Genomic DNA, 19,186 nt, shown 5'->3' on the forward strand with positions numbered 1-19,186 from the left:
GCAAGAGGCCTAGCTGCCATCTCAAAGGGGTTATCAAGGCTTCATTAGCAGATATACCAATTAGACATACACTCTACATGTACCAGCAGTTCTGTGCTTATGCAGCAAATGACTCAACCAGAAACATGATCGCTTTGAAGTTTGAACTAGAAATTTATTTTTAATGCACGTGTATCCAAAAGCCGTAATTTTTAATAGAAACTGTGCGAATGTGCTTTGTTTGCAACTGCAAGCCTAAAGGGGACAGAGCACACAAACACAAGCTTGAACATGCATGTTGACTGCGAATATTTAGTGCCTCAAAAAGAGCATCAGTTTGATGAACTATTCGCTCAGCACCCCTTCAGAGCAAATCATAAGTTTCAGTCTCACATAGGGCGGGGATGTAGCTCAGTCGGTAGCGCGCTGGATTTGTATCCAGTTGGCTGTCAGCGTGAGTTCGTCCCCACGTTTGGCGAGAGATTTCTTTCTCAGAGTCAACTTTGTGTGCAGACTCTCCTCGGTGTCCGAACACCCCCGTGTGTACACGCAAGCACAAGACCAGGTGCGCACGAAAAAGATCCTGTAATCCATGTCAGAGTTCGGTGGGTTATAGAAACACGAAAATACCCAGCATGCTTCCTCCGAAAGCGGCGTATGGCTGCCTAAATGGCGGGGTAAAAACGGTCATACACGTGAAAGTCGTGGGAGTTTCAGCCCATGAACGAACAAACAAACAAACAAGTCTCACATAAACACTAAGCCTAGAAATGTTGCATACAGACACAGAACGTATTTCAATGAGTGTGTGTAACAAACAGGTGGGTTGCAGATTACACTGACTGTGCAGAGTGAAGAGGAAACACTACAGAACCCACAGAGCCTCACACACTGACACAATACCGCCTTCAGTATTATTTGTGCAGATGTGTAGATACATCCACCAGTGCAAGCATGCAGGCTGAGCTGAGCTGGCATACTTTCCCACCCACCCATTCTCACTCCAGGCCATCTATTATTTCTGGTCTCTCTTTCTTTGTTGCTCAGTACCACTACCACTGCCAGTTGATGATGGGTTGTCAAGGACATAATACTAGCTGCTCTTGGTGGAGTTTTTCATGCGACCTATATATAAATAAACGATCAGGTGGCAGTGTTACTGTTAGTGTTTGTCTTGTCATTGAATGTCCTGATAATTCTTATATTACAGACAGGCTCGATGTGTCAAAGAACATTTTCCATTTCAATATATCATTTTAATGGACAATAAAGTGTTGTTATTGTTAAACCTTAAAGGCATACTAACGCACTCCCGTGTTTACAAAGTGTAGTTTGCCCACAATCGATGTCAAACGCACCATAAGACCATATAATGACGATATGTCACCATGCGCGGACCATAATACATGCATTACAGCTTGTTCTAGCCTCTGAAAAAGTGAGGATGTCAACAAAGCCGCGGTGTTAGCTCCCTTGCATCAACGTTACAAGTGTTGCCAAATCTATAAATAGGACCATCTAGATCAAAATAAAAATTCAAATATCTCAACATTTAAGGGCTCCTAGACCACAATATTTTGCAGGGAACTTAATTTAGTCTGTCTCCAGCTCTGGGTAAAGCAATTAGCGTGTATATTCATCAGCTTTCTATGCCTTTAAGACTGTAGCATACACACTCTGCAGTTTCTGTTAGTGGTTTAATTTAATGATTTTTGTACACAACGCATGAAACTAATTTAAGCACTTTCGCCAGTTGTGGATGCCAAATTTCAGGCAAATCGACCAATATAATAAGCGGTCAAAGTGTGACAGACAGACAGACAGACAGAGGTCAGGGCCTTTTAATAATATACTGTAGATGGGTTTCAACATGACATTATCTGTGGACCAAAGTCTTGAACAAAAATATCATCTGCGAATACTGGAAAAACAATGGCTGTTCATCCGTATTACTCGACCATCAAATGGTATTAAAGCACATGACCTGTAAACTATTGATTCTGAAGGGGTCTATGTCGACCAAAAGTGGGTGGATTCCCTGTAGGTGTTTTTCTGTCAGGAAAGTACGATAATGCTCAAGCCTCCGCCAAGCGGGTGACTGCCATAAACTGATTTAAATTACCTTTGCGTAACTTCCCCTTCCAAAATGGCGGTTCGACAGGAGAATCTTTCATAATTCCTGAATTCACGTGCGGCACTCAGCCAAGCAAACATGCTTCAAAGAGAAAGACAGATAATCGGAAAGGATTTAGTTAAAAAAAATCTCTCCACCACATTGTACTCTCGTTGTATTTTAGCTGCATTTTCTGTCATTTAGTTATTGATTAAAAATTGTTATCAATAAAAGAAATTGCAAAACGGAATCGAATTGATAAGAAATACCAAAAAAGATTAAAAAAAACATCAAATTCTACCGATGTCGCGAAAGCCAGGGTCACACGGCTACGATTCAATCGCAGGATTTGTTCCTCATGAGCCATTACGAGACAATCACCGATTGACTCTTTTGCTGCTACCAGTCACACAGCAAATGCACAGTGCGAGAGCAGACGCTTTTTGCAGGGGCGGATCAGTTGCTTTGTAAGGGGGGGTGCACTTTGAATCGAAAGTGAATGTGATGGGCGCAAAGCGCCCGAATTTGCTAGGGGGGTCCGGGGGCATGCCCCCCCGGAAAAATGTTTGGCCCAAAGAAGCAAAATGGTGCCATCTGGTGCCATTTGAACTTAGAAATGGTCATAGAATCAGCTTTCCAATTTGTTTTAAATATTTGTTTTACTGGAGGGGGGTTCACCTGCACCCTGTGCACCCCCCCCCCCTCGTCCGCCCCTGTTTTGTGATAAATGGGTTCTGCTAATGTTCTAAGCCCCCCCCCCCCCCCCCCAAAAAAAAACAACGAGTTAGGTGAGTTTCGCCAAGGCAGCGAACAAAGTCACAACATCCTCTTCTATAGCATCATCCCGAAACGGTTCCAGGGAGGATGAAATAGACCGAGAGAGGGCTCTGATAAGTGTCTCGGAAACAGAGGACAGTTCGAGCGAGTACCTGCCAGTCTCCTCAACGCCTATCATTCCTTGTTCCGTGCAAGCCGAAACTTTATCTTTCCTGTAGCCCTCTTTCTTCAAATTCGCCAATTCCGGCATGACCGGAAGAGGAAGCGAAAAAGTAGAAATAAGGTTCTTCGTTCTTCCGAAAAACCGTGACTTGCGCGCACAGTTCGATGGAAGATGAAAACCCTGCTGGGGAGAAGCCAGCCACGGCTGTGCAGAGGACGGGGCGTCGTCATGTGCCGTTAACAACGGAACGTGAGTTCCTTCGCTGTTGCCGATCACCCTAGCCATTTCGTAGGCAACGGAAGGTGACTCCCGGAAACGGAACCGGGAATCAGCCACCTTGTCACCCACGAAATCGCCAAATGCGGAAGGTGGTGGTGCTACAAGATGAGAAGTGTCCGTCACCCCTTCTGCAAAATACCTGGAAGTAACCTCAGCGGCCAACTGAAGTGTCCGTTGAAATTTCCCAGCGACTCGGAATGTAGGCTCAACCTCAGAAGAGTCATCCCTATCCTCGTCGTCATCTACACCGTCAACGACAAAGTCGTCTGGTATAGAGTTGACATTCCCGGAACCATCATTGGCCGAAGCCAGAAATGAATGTCCCCCAGTACCGGAACCGCGTGCAGCCGCACTGTGCGGAACCGGTAAAGAATGCACGCTACCGTAACCCGAAACCGCCGAAGCGGAACCGGAAGTAGCCGGAAGCCCTCTCGCATCGACAACCGGAAACACAGAAGTGTTATGCCCGGAAGCCGACACGTACAGTCCCCCACCATCTGGAACCGCCGAAGCGGAACCGGAAATGAGAGACGGAGCGCCGTTGCCGCCAACGACCGGAAACCCAACAAAGTTGGTGTCGGAAGCTGGTCACTGTGTGCGAGAAATGTTACGATTACCTGGAAAGCCGGAAGGCGGACCAGAAGTACCCAGAAACCCCCTTGCAGAAACACCTGTGTAAGCGGATGCAACTACAGACGATCCTAAACCCGAAGGAGTGGCCACACCGGGTCCGACGGGAAAGGTAGGGTAACCGTCACTACCAACTACAGTATGCATACTCGCAGTTGGAAGTGAACTTCCCAAGTCAAAACTCACCGACGCCGACCCGGAACCCGACGGCTGAGGAGAAGCAAGGTCAACCGAAGTAATGGTTGCTGCCTAGAGTCGCCAACTCCGGATGGAAGAGACGCAATGGTGGAACAAGCCACCCCTCTTTCAAATGCCAGCATCTCCTTTATCTGCTCTTTGAAGGATGAAAACAGCGAGAATATCTCCTCACGAGAGACACCTTGACTCTCCTTGACCTTGGGAACAGGAGAAAGCTGAAGCGGTAATGCACATGGAGGGTCGATAACAACCCGCAACGATTCTTTGCTAACCGGGTCAAAAACCTTAATGACCGGTTGAAAAACAGGAGAAGCTTTATCTTTAGAACGTACTCTCTTAGCTTTGCCTTTAGACGAACTAGAAGTAGAACTGCCCGGCGGATAAACCGGCACCTGCCTGGCGGAGCTTTTGCCCTTGTCCGCCATTGTTGTACAACAAAAACTCCGTGAACAACGGAGCAAAAAGTTCAACAACAAAACTTATGAAATGCAAATGGCGGCACAAGATAATAAACAAGAAAGATCTCACCAAAGCTTAGGCAAGATACGCCAAAACACAGAGGGTCAATGGCCTTCCAACAGGAGGCCAACGGCTGAAAAAGCCGAGAAGGGCAACAACACGTCCGAACACAAGCGTGTTGAAGAAGAAATGACTATACCGGCAGTATGTCTCGCGCATGTGCGGGATGCCGGTGAGGGGAGGTAACTATCAGGGCCTTGACTGCAAGGTTTTGTTTTGGTTTTGGGAGTTACCTCCCCCTGTCACCAGGGTCTGGGCTTCAATGTCTGAGCATCAAACGGAAGTTAATGCTATATATATGTGAGTTGGCGTAAGAATGTTATTTAATGTTGGTTTAGGGTAACCCGACCGACCTTATTTTTTTTCCAACGACCCTAAAACTTTTTTTTCATTTCTCAAAAAACAAAAAACAACTTTTGGCACATTTTGTGAACCATACCGAAATGAAGGGAAGTTACCTCATTTGAACTCAACAGAGGTCGACATATTTTTTTTTAAATATAATTTTTTTTTTTTAAATTCAAAAAAGCCTACCTACCTGTTGTTACGTTACCCTAAACCAATATATTGTTTTTGTTGGCCTAATATCTTCTGAGCTTTCTAAAAAAAACTAGATTCTGTTAGTTCCAAACCGTTGTACATGCCCTAAACATCTCCTTTGTATCTCAGTAAGAAACTGCTGTAACGAAAAGTTTTGAATCTACGAAAAGTTTGAGGTTCGCTGCTTTTAGCCATTTTTTTCAAGTCATGGGGTAAAGGCGGCAACAGCGCGTTCTGATTGGTCCTCACCTGCGATTGTCTCGCAGGGAATAGAGAAAGTTCTATCGCTCAAAGCTACAAGAGAATCGCTTGCGATTGACTTAACTCCGTTGCAGCTCGATCTTACGATCAAATCGCCTCGTGTGCACTGGTAATCACGGCCGTGTGACCCTGGCATAAGCATAGCGTGACTTTCAGTGAGATCGGTTAATTGCTACATGGAATACAGGGAAAACGCCTACAGGAAATGCACCTACAGGGAATCCACCCACTTTTGGTCGACATAGACTCCTTCTGCACTTCTACTGTTCTAGTAGTTCTACTCTAGTTCTAACTTCTACTACAATACTAGTGCTGATTATGCCTTTCAAAATGTTATACAGTTGAGTCCTCACAAGTTCTATGCAGTCCTTCAAAACAAAAAAAGTCGAAGACCATTTCTGTCATAAGCTGTTAGCTGTGCAACACTGCTTTTGCGCACTCTCACTCTGCTTGGGCTTCGCGTATCGATAATAATGTGGATTCATACTAAACGCACCAGCAATCGAATATATCACTAGCTGTCAAGCATACAAAGTACAATGGAATTGGAACAATCACTTCTTCGTACACGCTCGATTCTTCGTTGTGATCGGGAATCCTTGGGAGTGCTGCGCCTACACTCAAAACCGAACATTCAAACCGCAACAACGCACTTGCTGCACTAAAACTAGCGAGCACTGGGTCTCGCTCCACTGCAAATCCGGGATGGAGACCCAACTTATCTTGTCTCTGGAAGCAACACACAGGCACGTACGCACAATCAATGTACAGCAACATCAGAAACGAGTGTTTACATAAGCTAGGTGGTAAAATTCAGAAGAACAGAAACTCAGAATGTCTTACCGTATTCAGCTAAAGACAAGGATTCCCTGGCCTGACAAAAATATATTGACGGAAGTGTGGAATACTTCCGGGGGTCAGAGGTTTCTGTGTCGAAGGGAGCTTATCGGTTTCCTCGTTTATTTATGTTCGCCAGTAAGGGTATTGTCCCTTGTTTCAAGAAAGTATGTTCACGTTCCGGCATTGTTCAAGATCTGCCTTGCTCCTTCCTACCTGAGCTAAGTGACATACAATGTCTATGTCTTTGCTTGAGCATAAAGACTGCATGCAACTTTAACATTTTTATTTTAAATGCTTTTGTCATAAGTCACTTTCATAATTATAAATCAGCATTAGGTAATATGCCGCCCTATTTATGATGATGGCATATATGTCCACCAAAAGAGTGGGATTACCTGTAGGTGGAGTTCCTGTAGGGGGATTCAATCCCACAGGGTGTAGTTTTTCAATAAAACTTGCAAACCATACTCGAATTTCTAAGAAATATAAAAAACCATCGAAAAACATCAAATTCTACCAATGTTAATAATAAAGTGTATTTATATTGCGCCTATCCCTTACAAAAACCTAAAATATTTGGCGAAACTCTACAGGAACTCCACCCTGTGGTATTCCCTGTATACAGGGAATCCACCTACAGGAACTCCACCTACAGGGAATCCCACTCTTTTGGTCGACATAGACCCCATCAGCCCTATTTATGTGTAACTTATTTCAGGGCTTTTCTCAATGTGTACACTAGTCTCTGGTTCAGGGCAGATTTGATTTTAGGCAAACAGCAACAGCAACAACAACAACAACAACAACAACAACAACAACAACATAATAAAAAATGTTGAATTAGAGTACCATGATTAACAAATGAAGGCTGCGCAGATATTTTCTTCTCTCTTTTGCATGAAACACTTTTGACAATAATAATAATGGAAATAGAAGTAATAACAATAATTATAATAATAAATACTTATTAATCGCTCCTTTTCGCCAGAGCTCACGGGGATGTACAATAGCAACATACACACACCTACAGACACACAGACCAGCTCTCTCATGCACGTGCATAATGATTGAATCCAATCAATAACAGTTAAATAAAACAAGAATACCATATATTCCATTGTCTGTGAACTTTTTCAGAATGATGATTTTTTTTTAACAGTTGGCAGAATTAATAGGTTTATACTATAAAGAGCGCTGCTGTTTGTGTTTCTGGTGCCCGTACTTTTACAGTGATAAGATAGGGGACGTTACTCTCGAGTTCACAATCAACAATGTGGCGGCCGCTCGTGTGCGAAAGATTGGCTTCTCGTGTTTGTCGAGTGCTGGCAGCAACTGAAGTTGCAAAGCCGGCAGCGGAGCAGATGCGATGGAGCTCGAACATCAAAATGACAAAGGGGCTGAAAAAGATGTTCGACAGGCGAGGTGCATCAAAGTAAGAAAATATTTTGTTTTCTTGACCTTCGCCATCGTAGAACTCTCTCTTCTGTGTATGTGTCATGCAGTATCCAGAATTAGTCCAGTAAAGTAATCGGCATACTGAGAGAGAGAGAGAGAGGAGAGAGAGAGAGAGAAAGAGAGAGAGAGAGACAGAGACAGAGAGACAGAGAGACAGAGACAGAGGGAGAGAGAGAGAGAGGAGAGAGAGAGAGAGAAAGAGCATTGCACAGCAAGTGAGAAAAGCTTGAACATATCATAATAGCTGTTGTCAGAGATAGACCTGTTGTTAGAAACTGTTGAAAGAAAATTAGGTCTTTTAATTTTTGGTTGTGTGCTCTGCCTATAGCTATGCAAATACATAAATCAGTTGTAAGTATTTGTGTGTCCCTTTTTTTCCAGGAAGAAACAGTTCTCTGGGCCTGTGAATCTAATAAATGTAAGTTGGTGATTCAAGTTTATTTATACATTTGTTGTCCGTCTTGCCATGTAGATTTTCAAGCTGACATTATACAAACGCAGAGGTGCGGAACATTTTACATGATTAGTTTTCATGATATGCAAAACATATCACAACAGTTAAAATCTAAATTTGAATAATGCATGTGAAAATAACTTTCTTTGCCAGTCAACATGATGTCCTTACCAGCCATTTTTGACTCACATGCGAAGCAAAAGTGAGTCTATGTAATCGGTCAGTGTTAGTCTGTCCGGCCGGCCGGCCGTCCGGCCGGCCGGCCGGCCGGCCGGCCGTCCGTAGACACCACCTTAACGTTGGACTTTTCTCAGAAACTATCAAAGCGATCGGGCTCATATTTTGTTTAGTCGTGACCTCCAATGACCTCTACACTTTAACGATGGTTTTGTTGACCTTTGACCTTTTTCAAGGTCACAGGTCAGCGTCAAAGGAAAAATTAGACATTTTATATCTTTGACAAACTTTTCTCGGAAACTATCAAAGCGATCGGGCTCATATTTTGTTTAGTCGTGACCTCCAATGACCTCTACACTTTAACGATGGTTTCGTTGACCTTTGACCTTTTTCAAGGTCACAGGTCAGCGTCAAAGGAAAAATTAGACATTTTATATCTTTGACAAAGTTCATCGGATGTGATTGAAACTTTGTAGGATTATTCTTTACATCAAAGTATTTACATCTGTAGCCTTTTACGAACGTTATCAGAAAAACAAGGGAGATAACTAGCCTTTTCTGTTCGGCAACACACAACTTAACGTTGGGCTTTTCTCGGAAACTATAAAAGTGACCGGGCTCAAATTTTATGTGAACGTGACTCATTGTGTTGTGAATAGCAATTTCTTCCTGTCCATCTGATGCCTCATATAATATTCAGAACTGCGAAAGTGACTCGATCGAGCGTTTGCTCTTCTTGTTGTTGTTGTAATTTGAGTCAATCAGATCTTTAAAAAGAGGGAGGCTTCAAATGGATGGGATGTAGCTCAGTCGGTAGCGCGCTGGATTTGTATCCATTTGGCCGCTGTCAGCGTGAGTTCGTCCCCACGTTCGGCGAGAGATTTATTTCTCAGAGTCAACTTTGTGTGCAGACTCTCCTCGGTGTCCGAACACCCCCGTGTGTACACGCAAGCACAAGACCAAGTGCGCATGTTAAAGATCCTGTAATCCATGTCCGAGTTCGGTGGGTTATAGAAACACGAAAATACCCAGCATGCTTCCTCCGAAAACGGCGTATGGCTGCCTAAATGGCGGGGTAAAAAACGGTCATACACGTAAAATTCCACTCGTGCAAAAAACACGAGTGTACATGGGAGTTTCAGCCCACGAACGAAGAAGAAGAAGCAACGTTAAAGTTTTCCGGACGTCCGGACGGACGGACGACTCGGGTGAGTACATAGACTCACTTTTGCTTCGCATGTGAGTCAAAAATGGATGTCAAGTTACTTAGATTATAATCAGAAATCTGAAAAACGAAGGTCTTCAAATTGGATGGTCTACCGTCTTAAAAGAGGTTCCACTGTAGCCTCATTATGCACCCTTATGTATCAGGATAATTGCTTTCTCACAAGTTTGTTGTGTTTACCACACCCAGGCTGTAACTCAAGACGCAGAGATCAACCCTCGCAGGAAGCCAGTGTACACCGAGGGCCAGAAGCGGCGTGCTCATCAGGTGGGCCGGGTGCTCTACGACAACATCGTTCAGCTCGTCAACTCCGGTGAACTGTGTCCTCAGTTGGCCGTCATGTCTGTAGAGATTGTGCAGGTCAGTTGTCTGACGATCAGATTCTCTTTCAGTTGTTTTGGGGGGAGGGGGAGGGGGAGAGAATCAGACAGAGCTAAATTGTAAAGGCTTAGTTTCCAGGGAGTGAGAGGTTGATAGGGGACATATCGTTTTTGACTTGTCCAGATGTCCAGTATACATTGTTGTTAAACAGTTGTTTATTGTATGTTTATCAGGGTTTGGTAGTGTGTGATAGGGTTCGTGTCTGTCTGTAGATGTTAATTTCTTTGTTAGTCCTGTGTTGACAACTCTTCGACAAGCGCTTAACCTTTGCCGTGCTTCCTGGGTTCACCTATACCCAGAGACACACTAAAATCATTGTAACTCTGGAACCATTAAAGGTATCGTTTTGAAATTTTAAATATCTCTCACACACCTAATTTGCTCTCTGTCTGCAAATTTTTAGTGTGTACATGACAAAAGATTAAAACTTATTGATTATGCTAATTAACATACACACTACCGATTGCGCGGGTTCATGCATACCCATACTTTTTAAAGAGTAGTAATTGTAAATATCCCTCTGCCGACGGCGCGGGTTCTGCTATACCCATACTTACCAAAGCGGCGGAACAGTGTTTATTCTTCTGCCGACTACGCGGGTTCAACCATACCCAGTAGGACTAGACAATGCCAGTTTTCTTGGAGGCGCTCTGGTACATCGACACCGGTGTCAGTACGGGCTCTTTTGCCTGACGCTTCCTGATTTTTGAACGCAGACAAGAAGTTTCACTGACGACTGACTTGAAGTTGAAACAAGCGGAGAACTACTGAGATGTACTTGGTAAGTTGTACTTTTTATGACAATCCACTAGAGAACTATTCACGTATTCATTATTCAAAGTAATCCTTGTGTGTGTGCAATCTGTGCACTGACTTGAAGTTGAAACAAGCGGAGAACTAGATCTACTTGGTAAGTTGTACTTTTTATGACAATCCACTAGAGAACTATTCACGTATTCATTATTCAAAGTAATCCTTGTGTGTGTGTGTGTGTGTGTGTGTGTGTGTGTGTGTGTGTGTGTGTGTGTGTGTGTGTGTGTGTGTGCAATCTGTGCGCTAATAATGGTCTTTATCAAGCGTGCGGGACAGTATAAACTAGGCTATAATATTCCCACCGGGAAGAAGAGTGGAGTCATTCATGGGATAGGTCGCAGTGTGTGATGCTTCTCGCGAAACAAGCGGTGCCCACCTTGAAGATAATCCCTCCTCAGTTTTACCCCAGGCCCATCTCCCGGGGTCATCTCTCTCACGTTCTTTCAGTTTCGCTATGTCTTTCACACACACACACACACACACACACACACACACGCGCGCGCGCGAGCGCGCCCACAAACACACACACAGTTTTTGAAGAGAAAAAAAGCGAAAGTGCGTGCAAGCCGATCCAATCTCATACTGATTATAATAGTAACTACGTCATTTGATTATTTGCAAATGACCACGATACACCCCCCTCCCCCCTTTTTTTGTTTTTGTTTTTTTCCATTGTCAGTTTACGCCGCCCATGTAGTCACAAAACAACTATGCCTATATGTTTGGGTTTAGTTTTTCTCTCCAGGTTACTAACAAGTGGTATTGCGGTTGGCACTGTTACAGGTGAAATGGAGCGACCAAATATCTTTGACGCTCTTCGGACAGCCAACGGAGACGATTTTCATGTGGACTCGGGTAAGATGAGAATGTGTCTATATTTATGCATTTGGGGTATGCCTAGTGAGGGCCGTTACGGCAAATCTGGACAGATATTAGTAGTGTTATGTGTGCATTATATTATGCTTGGACGTGTGCGTGTGTGTGCATGCGTGCTCGTGTGCTTGCTTTTGTCTTATACTTGTGTGTATACAAGCAAGCAGATGACCATGTGTGTGTGTGTGCGTGCATGCGTGTGTGTGTGATGCATATATCTGACAAGTGTGAGGTGTTGCATTTTGGTAAACAATATTTGTTTCAGCGATGTTGACTGAGACAACACCAGTAGTCTCACATGATGCTGGACACCAGGAACCTCAAAGTGGAGATGATGAGACCAGCGACGAGGAGGGCCCTCTGCCACCAGAAGGTGACAGTTCCCCAGATCAATCTGAGGCTGAACTGATGGAAGGAGATGAGCAAGTGCCAGAAGCAAGTTCTGAGACTGCCAAAGATGGAACCGAGTGGTGTTCTGCACCAACTATTTCCAAGACGGCCAAAACGGCACCCAGAAATATTTTCAAGATGCCCCCCAGTAAGCTTCTGGGTTGTCAAAATGTAAATACCCCCAATGATGCTTTCAGTCTTTTTATAACCGATAAAATTGTATCAGATGTTGTAGAGTTCACCAACATTGAAGGTCGGCGTGTTCTGAAAGAGGCATGGGATCCCGTTGATAGAGAGGAATGCCAAGCTGTCATTGGGATTCTGCTTTTTCTGGGCGCTAGAAAACAGAACATGGTGTCGACAGAAAAGATCTGGGACTCTGTCAAAGGTTCTGGAATGGTTCGTGCATGTATGAGTCGCAGAAGATTCCAAAACTTCATGACCTACATGCGATTTGACGACAAATCGACCAGAAGTGCGAGGAGAGAGAAAGATCAATTTGCCCCATTCCGCGATATGTGGACTGATTTCATGAAGGCTCTGAGCAGTCACTACATCGCAGGCCCTCTGCTCACAGTTGATGAGCAGCTTGTGCCATTCCGGGGCAGGTGTGGTTTTCTCCAGTACCTGCCATCCAAACCTGACAGGTATGGAATGAAAGTGTTTTGGGTGGCTGACGCTGAAAACGCTTTTCCTTTGTATGGCATCCCATACCTGGGTCGACCACTTGGTCAAGACAGGCAGGTCAACCTGGGTCGCAACATTGCCACAGAGCTGGCAACCCCTTTCTTCAAGAGTGGTAGAAATGTCACATGTGACAACTACTTTACAGATTTGGAGCTAGCTGAGACCCTGTCCAAGAATGGCCTGACTGTGGTAGGTACTGTGAGAGGAAACAAACGGTTCTTGCCAAATTCCTTCAAAACAGGAAGGCATCTTGGGTTGTACGACAGTGAGTTTGCCTACAATGGAGCAACCACTGTCGTCAACTACCAGAGCAAACGCAGAAAGAGTGTCATTCTTCTCAGTACTATGCATGACACTGGCGTTGTGGATAGGACACCGGAAAACCAAAAGAAGAAACCGGAGATTGTGTTGTTCTACAACGCAACAAAGGGGGCAGTGGACACTGTTGACAAGATGGCGCACGCCTACACGGTGAAACGCAGAACAAAGCGATGGCCAATGGTCATGTTTTTCAACATCATTGACTTGGCAACTATTGCTGCTCGTTGCGTTTGGAGTGTCAGGTTTCCTGCCCATCCTCTGTCCAAAAAAGATGGGCGGTCAGATTTCATTGAAAACATCAGTGACCAGCTCATGTATCCCCTATTGAAACAGCGAATGACATCAGTGGCGATGCCTAGAAGTCTTCATGAGGCAGCTGAGAAGGCCATCAAGCATCTTGAGTGTGACGATTTGGTGAAGCGTCAGCGCAAAACATCATCCAAGAAAGCGCTGCTGCCACCAGCAGAGGATGCGGCCAAGTCTAAAAGGGCAGGATCAAAACGTCCAGCGTCCAGTCAAGATGCCAGCACATCCGGTTCTAAAATAAAGCGGTGCCTGTTCTGCAGCTGGAGACTGGATCGAAAGACAAAACATACGTGCTGTCAGTGTGATGAGTTCATCTGCCAAGATCACACCCACAAAGTCTGCCCAGTCTGCATCAAGGCAATGGCCACTTCCTAAACTGAAAGCCCAGAAAAAAGCAGAAGCCCAAAGGACAGTTTGACATTCCACTTGACTAACACCTGTATCACTTCATTTTGCACATTTCTGCAATGGTATGAGAGCTTCATATGGGCCAATGGCTTGTTACATTTCAAAAGAAAGGGTCAGTCGATTGGAAAGGCATTAGTAGAAAACACACACACACACACACACACACACACACACACACACACACACACACACACAAGATGAGAAAGTAAACAGATACATTTTGTTGTCAATTTGTAATTTTCATGTCCAATGTGACTAATTGCACAATTTGCATGTCTTTGGTGGCCCTCTCCATTTGGCCCCAACCAGTTCTTCCAGGCTGACGTGATAGCCCTGCAATAAAATATGACATTTCATTTGACTTCATTGAAGGTGAACAACCTTCATCTCTGAACCATTATAAGAAGTGTATCATCTTTAGTGTGTTAGTACAGACTTCACTTTTTCGTTTTCTAAATGATTGTAGGTTACTTCACTGTGTGTAAACTGATAGCCTGGCAACCTGGGTGTGTGTATGTTGGTGAGCTAACACATTGGTACTGAAAGTAAAAATAGAATGACAGAATTGTTGCAGGTAATGTGACGAAGGTGACAGCATTCACACTCCAACATATTTTACCTGGTCAACATACTGGCGGTCATAGGCCCCAGCTTGAGGAGGCCGGTCACCAAAACGGCGTCTCACCGCCTCCCGGATTTCCTCCGGATACACCAGGGTCCGGACCCCGCCTGTCTTCAATTTCCCAATGAACTGAAAGAGGAAAAAAGTGAAAGTAATGAAATTATCTGAAGAGACCATTATTGTTTGCTGTTGTACATTACTTCTATTTGTTGGTTATTTACAACACATGATTTTGGTGGGAACACATAAAACAATTATTGTGAAATCTCCTTTTGTGTTAAGCGTTTTTTTTCCTTCGCGTTATTTGAAAAAAACACGTAGGCAGGAAATATGTGCAAACACACGTATTGTGCGTATGTTGTGGGCGTATGTGTGGGTGCATTCCGTGTGAGTGTGTAACTTGCATGGTGTGTGTGTGCGTGTCTGTATGTGTTTGTGTGCGTGCATGCAGTGCGCTTCTGAATATTATAAAAACACGACAAAAGGTATAAATATACACTTACCATCAAACTCCCCCACATCGATCTATAGACATCTTTTCGGCATGTCCCTGTGTGGAACAGGACATGCCGGAGACCGTTTGGCATTTCCAGGCTGAAAAGTAACCAGCAGCCAATGTCATTATGATGCCCTGGGATAACATGCATCAAATAGTCATGCATGTATATCTGCGCACACGCATTTACGCTGGCACGAACCCACCCACACATGCATGCGCGCACACACACACACGGCACACACACACACACACACAAGAACGATCCTCCTGTGAACTTCTCATGAACACGTCTTTAGTACACTATTATGTGCATGCTTTCACATGTACACGCACATATATAACACAACAATATTCAAAAGCATGGACCTGTTCATGTGTATGTGCGCACAAAACAAAGTTAAATGCATACAAACAAGCTCTTATAAATGTCTCTACCACCATCCCACAATTATAACCCCTCTCCACCCACCCACCCCCCTCCCTCTAAAATCCCGTTTTTACCAAGTAGGGGCTATTTTGCAAGTCGGGGTCGGAATCTAACCTTGCACCGGGAAGAAAGCGTGGCGGGACTCGGAACACTTTTCTTGTTTGATGTCACAAAAATGTAGACGTCACAGACACGTCAACACAGATACAAGCCTTTTTCTTAAGCTACATATAACTTTTGACACATTGACCTCAGCAATCCGATAAAATATGTTTTATTCACATATAAATGACTTACTTCATGTCTTCAAGTGCCAGCTCCAACTCGCGCTCACACCCGGATTCTGCCATCGCTGCAAGAAGTCGGTGAAGGGAGAAACTCGATCCACCCACTGAAGTAGCGCTGTGGGTTTCCCTGAACCCACACCGTCGTTAGAGGAATAAACAGTAAAAACACTCTTTGAAATGTATGGGTTCAGACAAACCCGCATCGTCGTTAGAGGAATAAACGGTAAAAACCCTCTTTCAAATGTATGGGTACAGACAAACCCGCATCGTCGGGAGTGTGTAGTCAAAAGCGGCATCCGGCAAAGGTTTAAACTGTACCCACGGAATACGCGCTATTTAAGCTTCATATTGATTGATTGATTGATGCTGCATGAAGCAGGAACACATTTATTTAGCAAATTCAAAGTGAACAATACAGTTTGTTAAATACAGGGGGAAAACGTGTGTGTGTGTGATGAGTAGACCTTGGAATAATACAAGAATGAATGGTTCCATGGTGTGTGTGAAAAGAAGCATAAAGAGGGGAGGAGGGAGGGGGGAGGGCAAATAGAAGCTCAGCAGTATCATTTTTACTGGCCTTCTCCTTTTCCATTTCATTGTTTCTTAAAGGGATACAATAGGAAGGTTTTCGCCAGTTATCTCTTTGAGGTTTTGGGTGCTTACAGAGTACCGTGCCCCTTGTGGGGGCATCAAACATCGAGGTCACAAGCAGGGTCAAGGGGAAGGTCGGCTGGGCGGACAGGAGACTACAATAGGAAGGTTTCCGCCAGTTATCTCTCTTTGAGGTTTGGGTGCTTAGAGAGTACCGTGCCCCTTGCGGGGGCATCAAACATCGAGGTCACAAGCAGGGTCAAGGGGAAGGTCGGCTGGGCGGACAGGAGACTATTGGCCTATGGAATCTTACAGTTGAATGTTCTTTCATCTGCTTTTTTGTGTTGCAGGTAAAAGTGGTTCCCAACTTCAGCGCAGTAAACGTCTACTGGTTATCCTCTGGGTCGCAGGAAGATCAAATAGTAGAACAACTCTTCAAGAAACAGGAGGGACTTCTGAGGTATTGAAGTAATTTTAGGTCTTTGCTCTTTACTTTTTGTTCTTTGTCAACCTCTTTTTGTTCGGACTGCTTTGCTGGACAGGCTTTTGTTTGTTTATTTTAATATATATTTGTTCTGCATATTATTCCATGGCAAACACTGTTTTGATTTGAAATTAATTAACAAGTACAGAGACAATGTTCAAAGCATATTCAGTGATGATTTGCAGTTATATCCAGTGGAAAATGCATTATTGTCACTTTTAATTTTATCTGCGTATCTGTTGGAGACCCTTATTTCCATTCAACAAGCTTAAAATAAGTATTGGGTTTATTTTCCAGTTGAAGATTTCTTCTGGTCAACTAAAATGTGTGAGAAAGGTGGAAAAGCAATTATGTGTAAACAACTCGAACATCTCCTGACACCACCACGAGTATTACACGACTTTCATTCTTTTAGTTTTCATCTGCTGTGCTTTGTGTTGTTACAATATACACTTGTTATTATGATTCCAGGCAGATGCTTACATCCCGGCACATACTAGGCGTCATCCCTCGCATCAACTTCGTCAAAGACGACAGTCGAGCTCGTTACCTGGAGGTGGAATCCCTTTTAAGCAAGGCCGACTTTGGACAGGACTTCACGCCCACAAGACTGGACACTTCTGTTCGTGACATCTTCCTAACAGAGCGTTTGAAGGACAGTCCTGATTTGGACCGACTGCAAGAAAAGTTTGACCAAATGAGTCGCACAAGCGCAACAGAAAAGGCTGAGTTCAGGCCCTCAGAAGCTCAGCTGAGCATGGCAGATAGACAATTTGATGATGGCAGTGGAGAAAAAGAGAAGACTTTGTATAAGAAAAGTAATGAAACCAGCCATTTAGAAAGCTGTAGCATTGCAGATGACGGGAAAAGTACACAGACGCATGAAAGAGAAGGCTTGATGCGTCAGCCGTCGTCTTTGGAAGTTGAACAGTTGCACAGTCAGTTTCTTTCCGAGAGCTCTGTAGGCGTATTTCAAACTACCAGCAATGTTGAAAATCCAAAGAAAAGTAACAATTTAGATCAACAGGACACAAACTCGGTGTGCAAAGGTTTCCGTGATGACCTGTATGGAGTTCCTCACACACAACTTCTCAACAAAGTCCTGCTCAGAAAACAGAAAGCTGGCACGCGACCTGCTGAAATCAGCCGAGAAAAGGAAGCCGAAGCGCTCATGCAAAAACTGGAGCCCAGAAATTTGAAAGCGTTATTGCAGAAGAGAGCGAAAACCAAGGGGAGGCTTGCATCTCAGTCTGACTTTGTTAAAGCGGGCATTGAAAGCCTCAGTGAAACAGAAGGACATCTTGGTGTGGAGGCTGAAGAACTTGCTGATGATGACTTCGAAGAAGAAACCTTGCATACAAGTGGTCACCCACCAGACCAAAAGTAATGCAGACTTACCATCCTGATGTGGCAGAGTACTAAACAAAACAAAATAAAAACTTTTTTTTAAAGTGAACTGTGTTCTTTCCAGCTCAGCATAGATGATACTTGTAGTTATCTTCTACAGTGGAACCCCCCCACCCCCCCCCCCCAACTTAAGACTCCCTCCCTTTTAAGACCTTGTTTCCTCAGACTTTCTGCTGTTCAGAACCTCTGTATATTTACCCCAATTTTAAGACTCCCTCCTTTTTAAGACCTGACTTTCTCAGATATGTTAAGGTCGTGAAAGGGGTGTTCAATTATACTTGCAAAAGTATTATGAGGTGTAACTGTGCTTCATTTGGTGGAGAGTCTGAATGTTGTGTGCAGTTAAGTATTTCTGTTTGATTACAAAGAACATGGATTAAATGAAATTAGTGCATTCTTCAATGAAAAATTCTGTCAAAGTACATGTACACTGTTATGTAGTCTCATTTAAACTTTATTGATATCACTGTGCATTTTATTTTATATTATAAGCAAAAAATAATGTAATCAACATGTTGTTCTATTTCATTATGTACAAAACAACAAATGTGCAAACCTTCAAAAAAATGTGTTTTTTTCACAAATCTAGGCATGTTATTTGCTACTCAAGAACAAACATCAATAAATACAATTGCGGATCAGTTCAAATTACTCCACTCGAGCTCTTTGAACAAAAGAAAAATTAAAAGCTAGCTAGATTTGACAAGCAAGTATAGTCATCTAAAGGAAAACTGAAAGGCTAGATTTCACAAATTACAAGGCTCCAAATCATGGAAGTAAATTGTATCACCAAAATCTTTTACATTATGAACAAAAAAACTAATTTGCAAACCTTCAAATCTTCTTGTTTTTTCACAAATCAGTGCATATCATTTGCTACCCAAGAACAAACATAAATAAATAAAATCGCGAATCAGTTCAAATTACTCCACTCAAGCTCTTTGAACAAAAGAAAAATGAAAAGCTAGATTTCACTAGCAAGTAGTCATCCAAAGGAAAACTGAAAGGCTAGATTTCACAAATTACAAGGCTTCAAATCATGGAAGTAAATTGTACCACCAAAAGTATGCTGTAGCATAA

General features: G+C 43.6%; 4 protein-coding genes across 4 annotated transcripts in view; 2 read left to right on the forward strand and 2 right to left on the reverse strand.

Moving 5' to 3' along the window:
• Positions 1–6,390, reverse strand: part of LOC138963590 (plasmolipin-like) — a 30,285-nt gene extending 23,895 nt beyond the window's left edge. The window contains exon 1 of the mRNA XM_070335445.1: positions 6,303–6,390. The gene's annotated coding sequence lies outside the window, so the exon portion shown is untranslated. The remainder of the gene's footprint in view (positions 1–6,302) is intronic.
• A 1,151-nt stretch (positions 6,391–7,541) lies between these two features.
• On the forward strand, positions 7,542–18,489 carry LOC138963632 (uncharacterized). The gene is made up of 5 exons (XM_070335482.1): positions 7,542–7,731; positions 8,136–8,172; positions 9,800–9,970; positions 16,566–16,675; positions 17,171–18,489. The coding sequence occupies exons 1-5, from the start codon at positions 7,571–7,573 to the stop codon at positions 18,084–18,086; spliced, it is 1,395 nt and encodes a 464-aa protein (XP_070191583.1). The 5' UTR covers positions 7,542–7,570; the 3' UTR covers positions 18,087–18,489.
• Positions 10,254–13,756, forward strand: LOC138950292 (piggyBac transposable element-derived protein 4-like). The gene is made up of 3 exons (XM_070322044.1): positions 10,254–10,772; positions 11,588–11,659; positions 11,943–13,756. The coding sequence occupies exons 2-3, from the start codon at positions 11,593–11,595 to the stop codon at positions 13,754–13,756; spliced, it is 1,881 nt and encodes a 626-aa protein (XP_070178145.1). The 5' UTR covers positions 10,254–10,772; positions 11,588–11,592.
• LOC138963609 (uncharacterized) lies at positions 14,004–15,926 on the reverse strand. The gene is made up of 4 exons (XM_070335461.1): positions 15,635–15,926; positions 14,915–15,005; positions 14,409–14,540; positions 14,004–14,122 (listed from the first exon to the last, which is right to left on the reverse strand). Exons 1-4 carry the CDS (start codon positions 15,685–15,687, stop codon positions 14,045–14,047), a joined length of 354 nt encoding a protein of 117 aa, XP_070191562.1. The 5' UTR covers positions 15,688–15,926; the 3' UTR covers positions 14,004–14,044.
• Positions 18,490–19,186: the final 697 nt, after the last annotated feature.

Source organism: Littorina saxatilis, linkage group LG1, assembly GCF_037325665.1.
Source record: "Littorina saxatilis isolate snail1 linkage group LG1, US_GU_Lsax_2.0, whole genome shotgun sequence".
Lineage (NCBI taxonomy): Eukaryota > Metazoa > Mollusca > Gastropoda > Littorinimorpha > Littorinidae > Littorina > Littorina saxatilis.

Bases quoted from the DNA above. Each gene is read 5' to 3' on its own strand.
- LOC138963632 (XM_070335482.1), top strand. From the start codon at position 7,571: ATGTGGCGGCCGCTCGTGTGCGAAAGATTGGCTTCTCGTGTTTGTCGA. The intron at 8,173-9,799 runs GTAAGTTGGTGA...TACCACACCCAG, and splicing joins GGCCTGTGAATCTAATAAAT to GCTGTAACTCAAGACGCAGA. The intron at 9,971-16,565 runs GTCAGTTGTCTG...TTTGTGTTGCAG, and splicing joins TGTCTGTAGAGATTGTGCAG to GTAAAAGTGGTTCCCAACTT.
- LOC138950292 (XM_070322044.1), top strand. From the start codon at position 11,593: ATGGAGCGACCAAATATCTTTGACGCTCTTCGGACAGCCAACGGAGAC. The intron at 11,660-11,942 runs GTAAGATGAGAA...TATTTGTTTCAG, and splicing joins CGATTTTCATGTGGACTCGG to CGATGTTGACTGAGACAACA.
- LOC138963609 (XM_070335461.1), bottom strand. From the start codon at position 15,687: ATGGCAGAATCCGGGTGTGAGCGCGAGTTGGAGCTGGCACTTGAAGAC. The intron at 15,006-15,634 runs GTAAGTCATTTA...GTTACTTTTCAG, and splicing joins CTGGCACTTGAAGACATGAA to CCTGGAAATGCCAAACGGTC. The intron at 14,123-14,408 runs GTAAAATATGTT...ATTTTATTGCAG, and splicing joins ACCGCCAGTATGTTGACCAG to GGCTATCACGTCAGCCTGGA.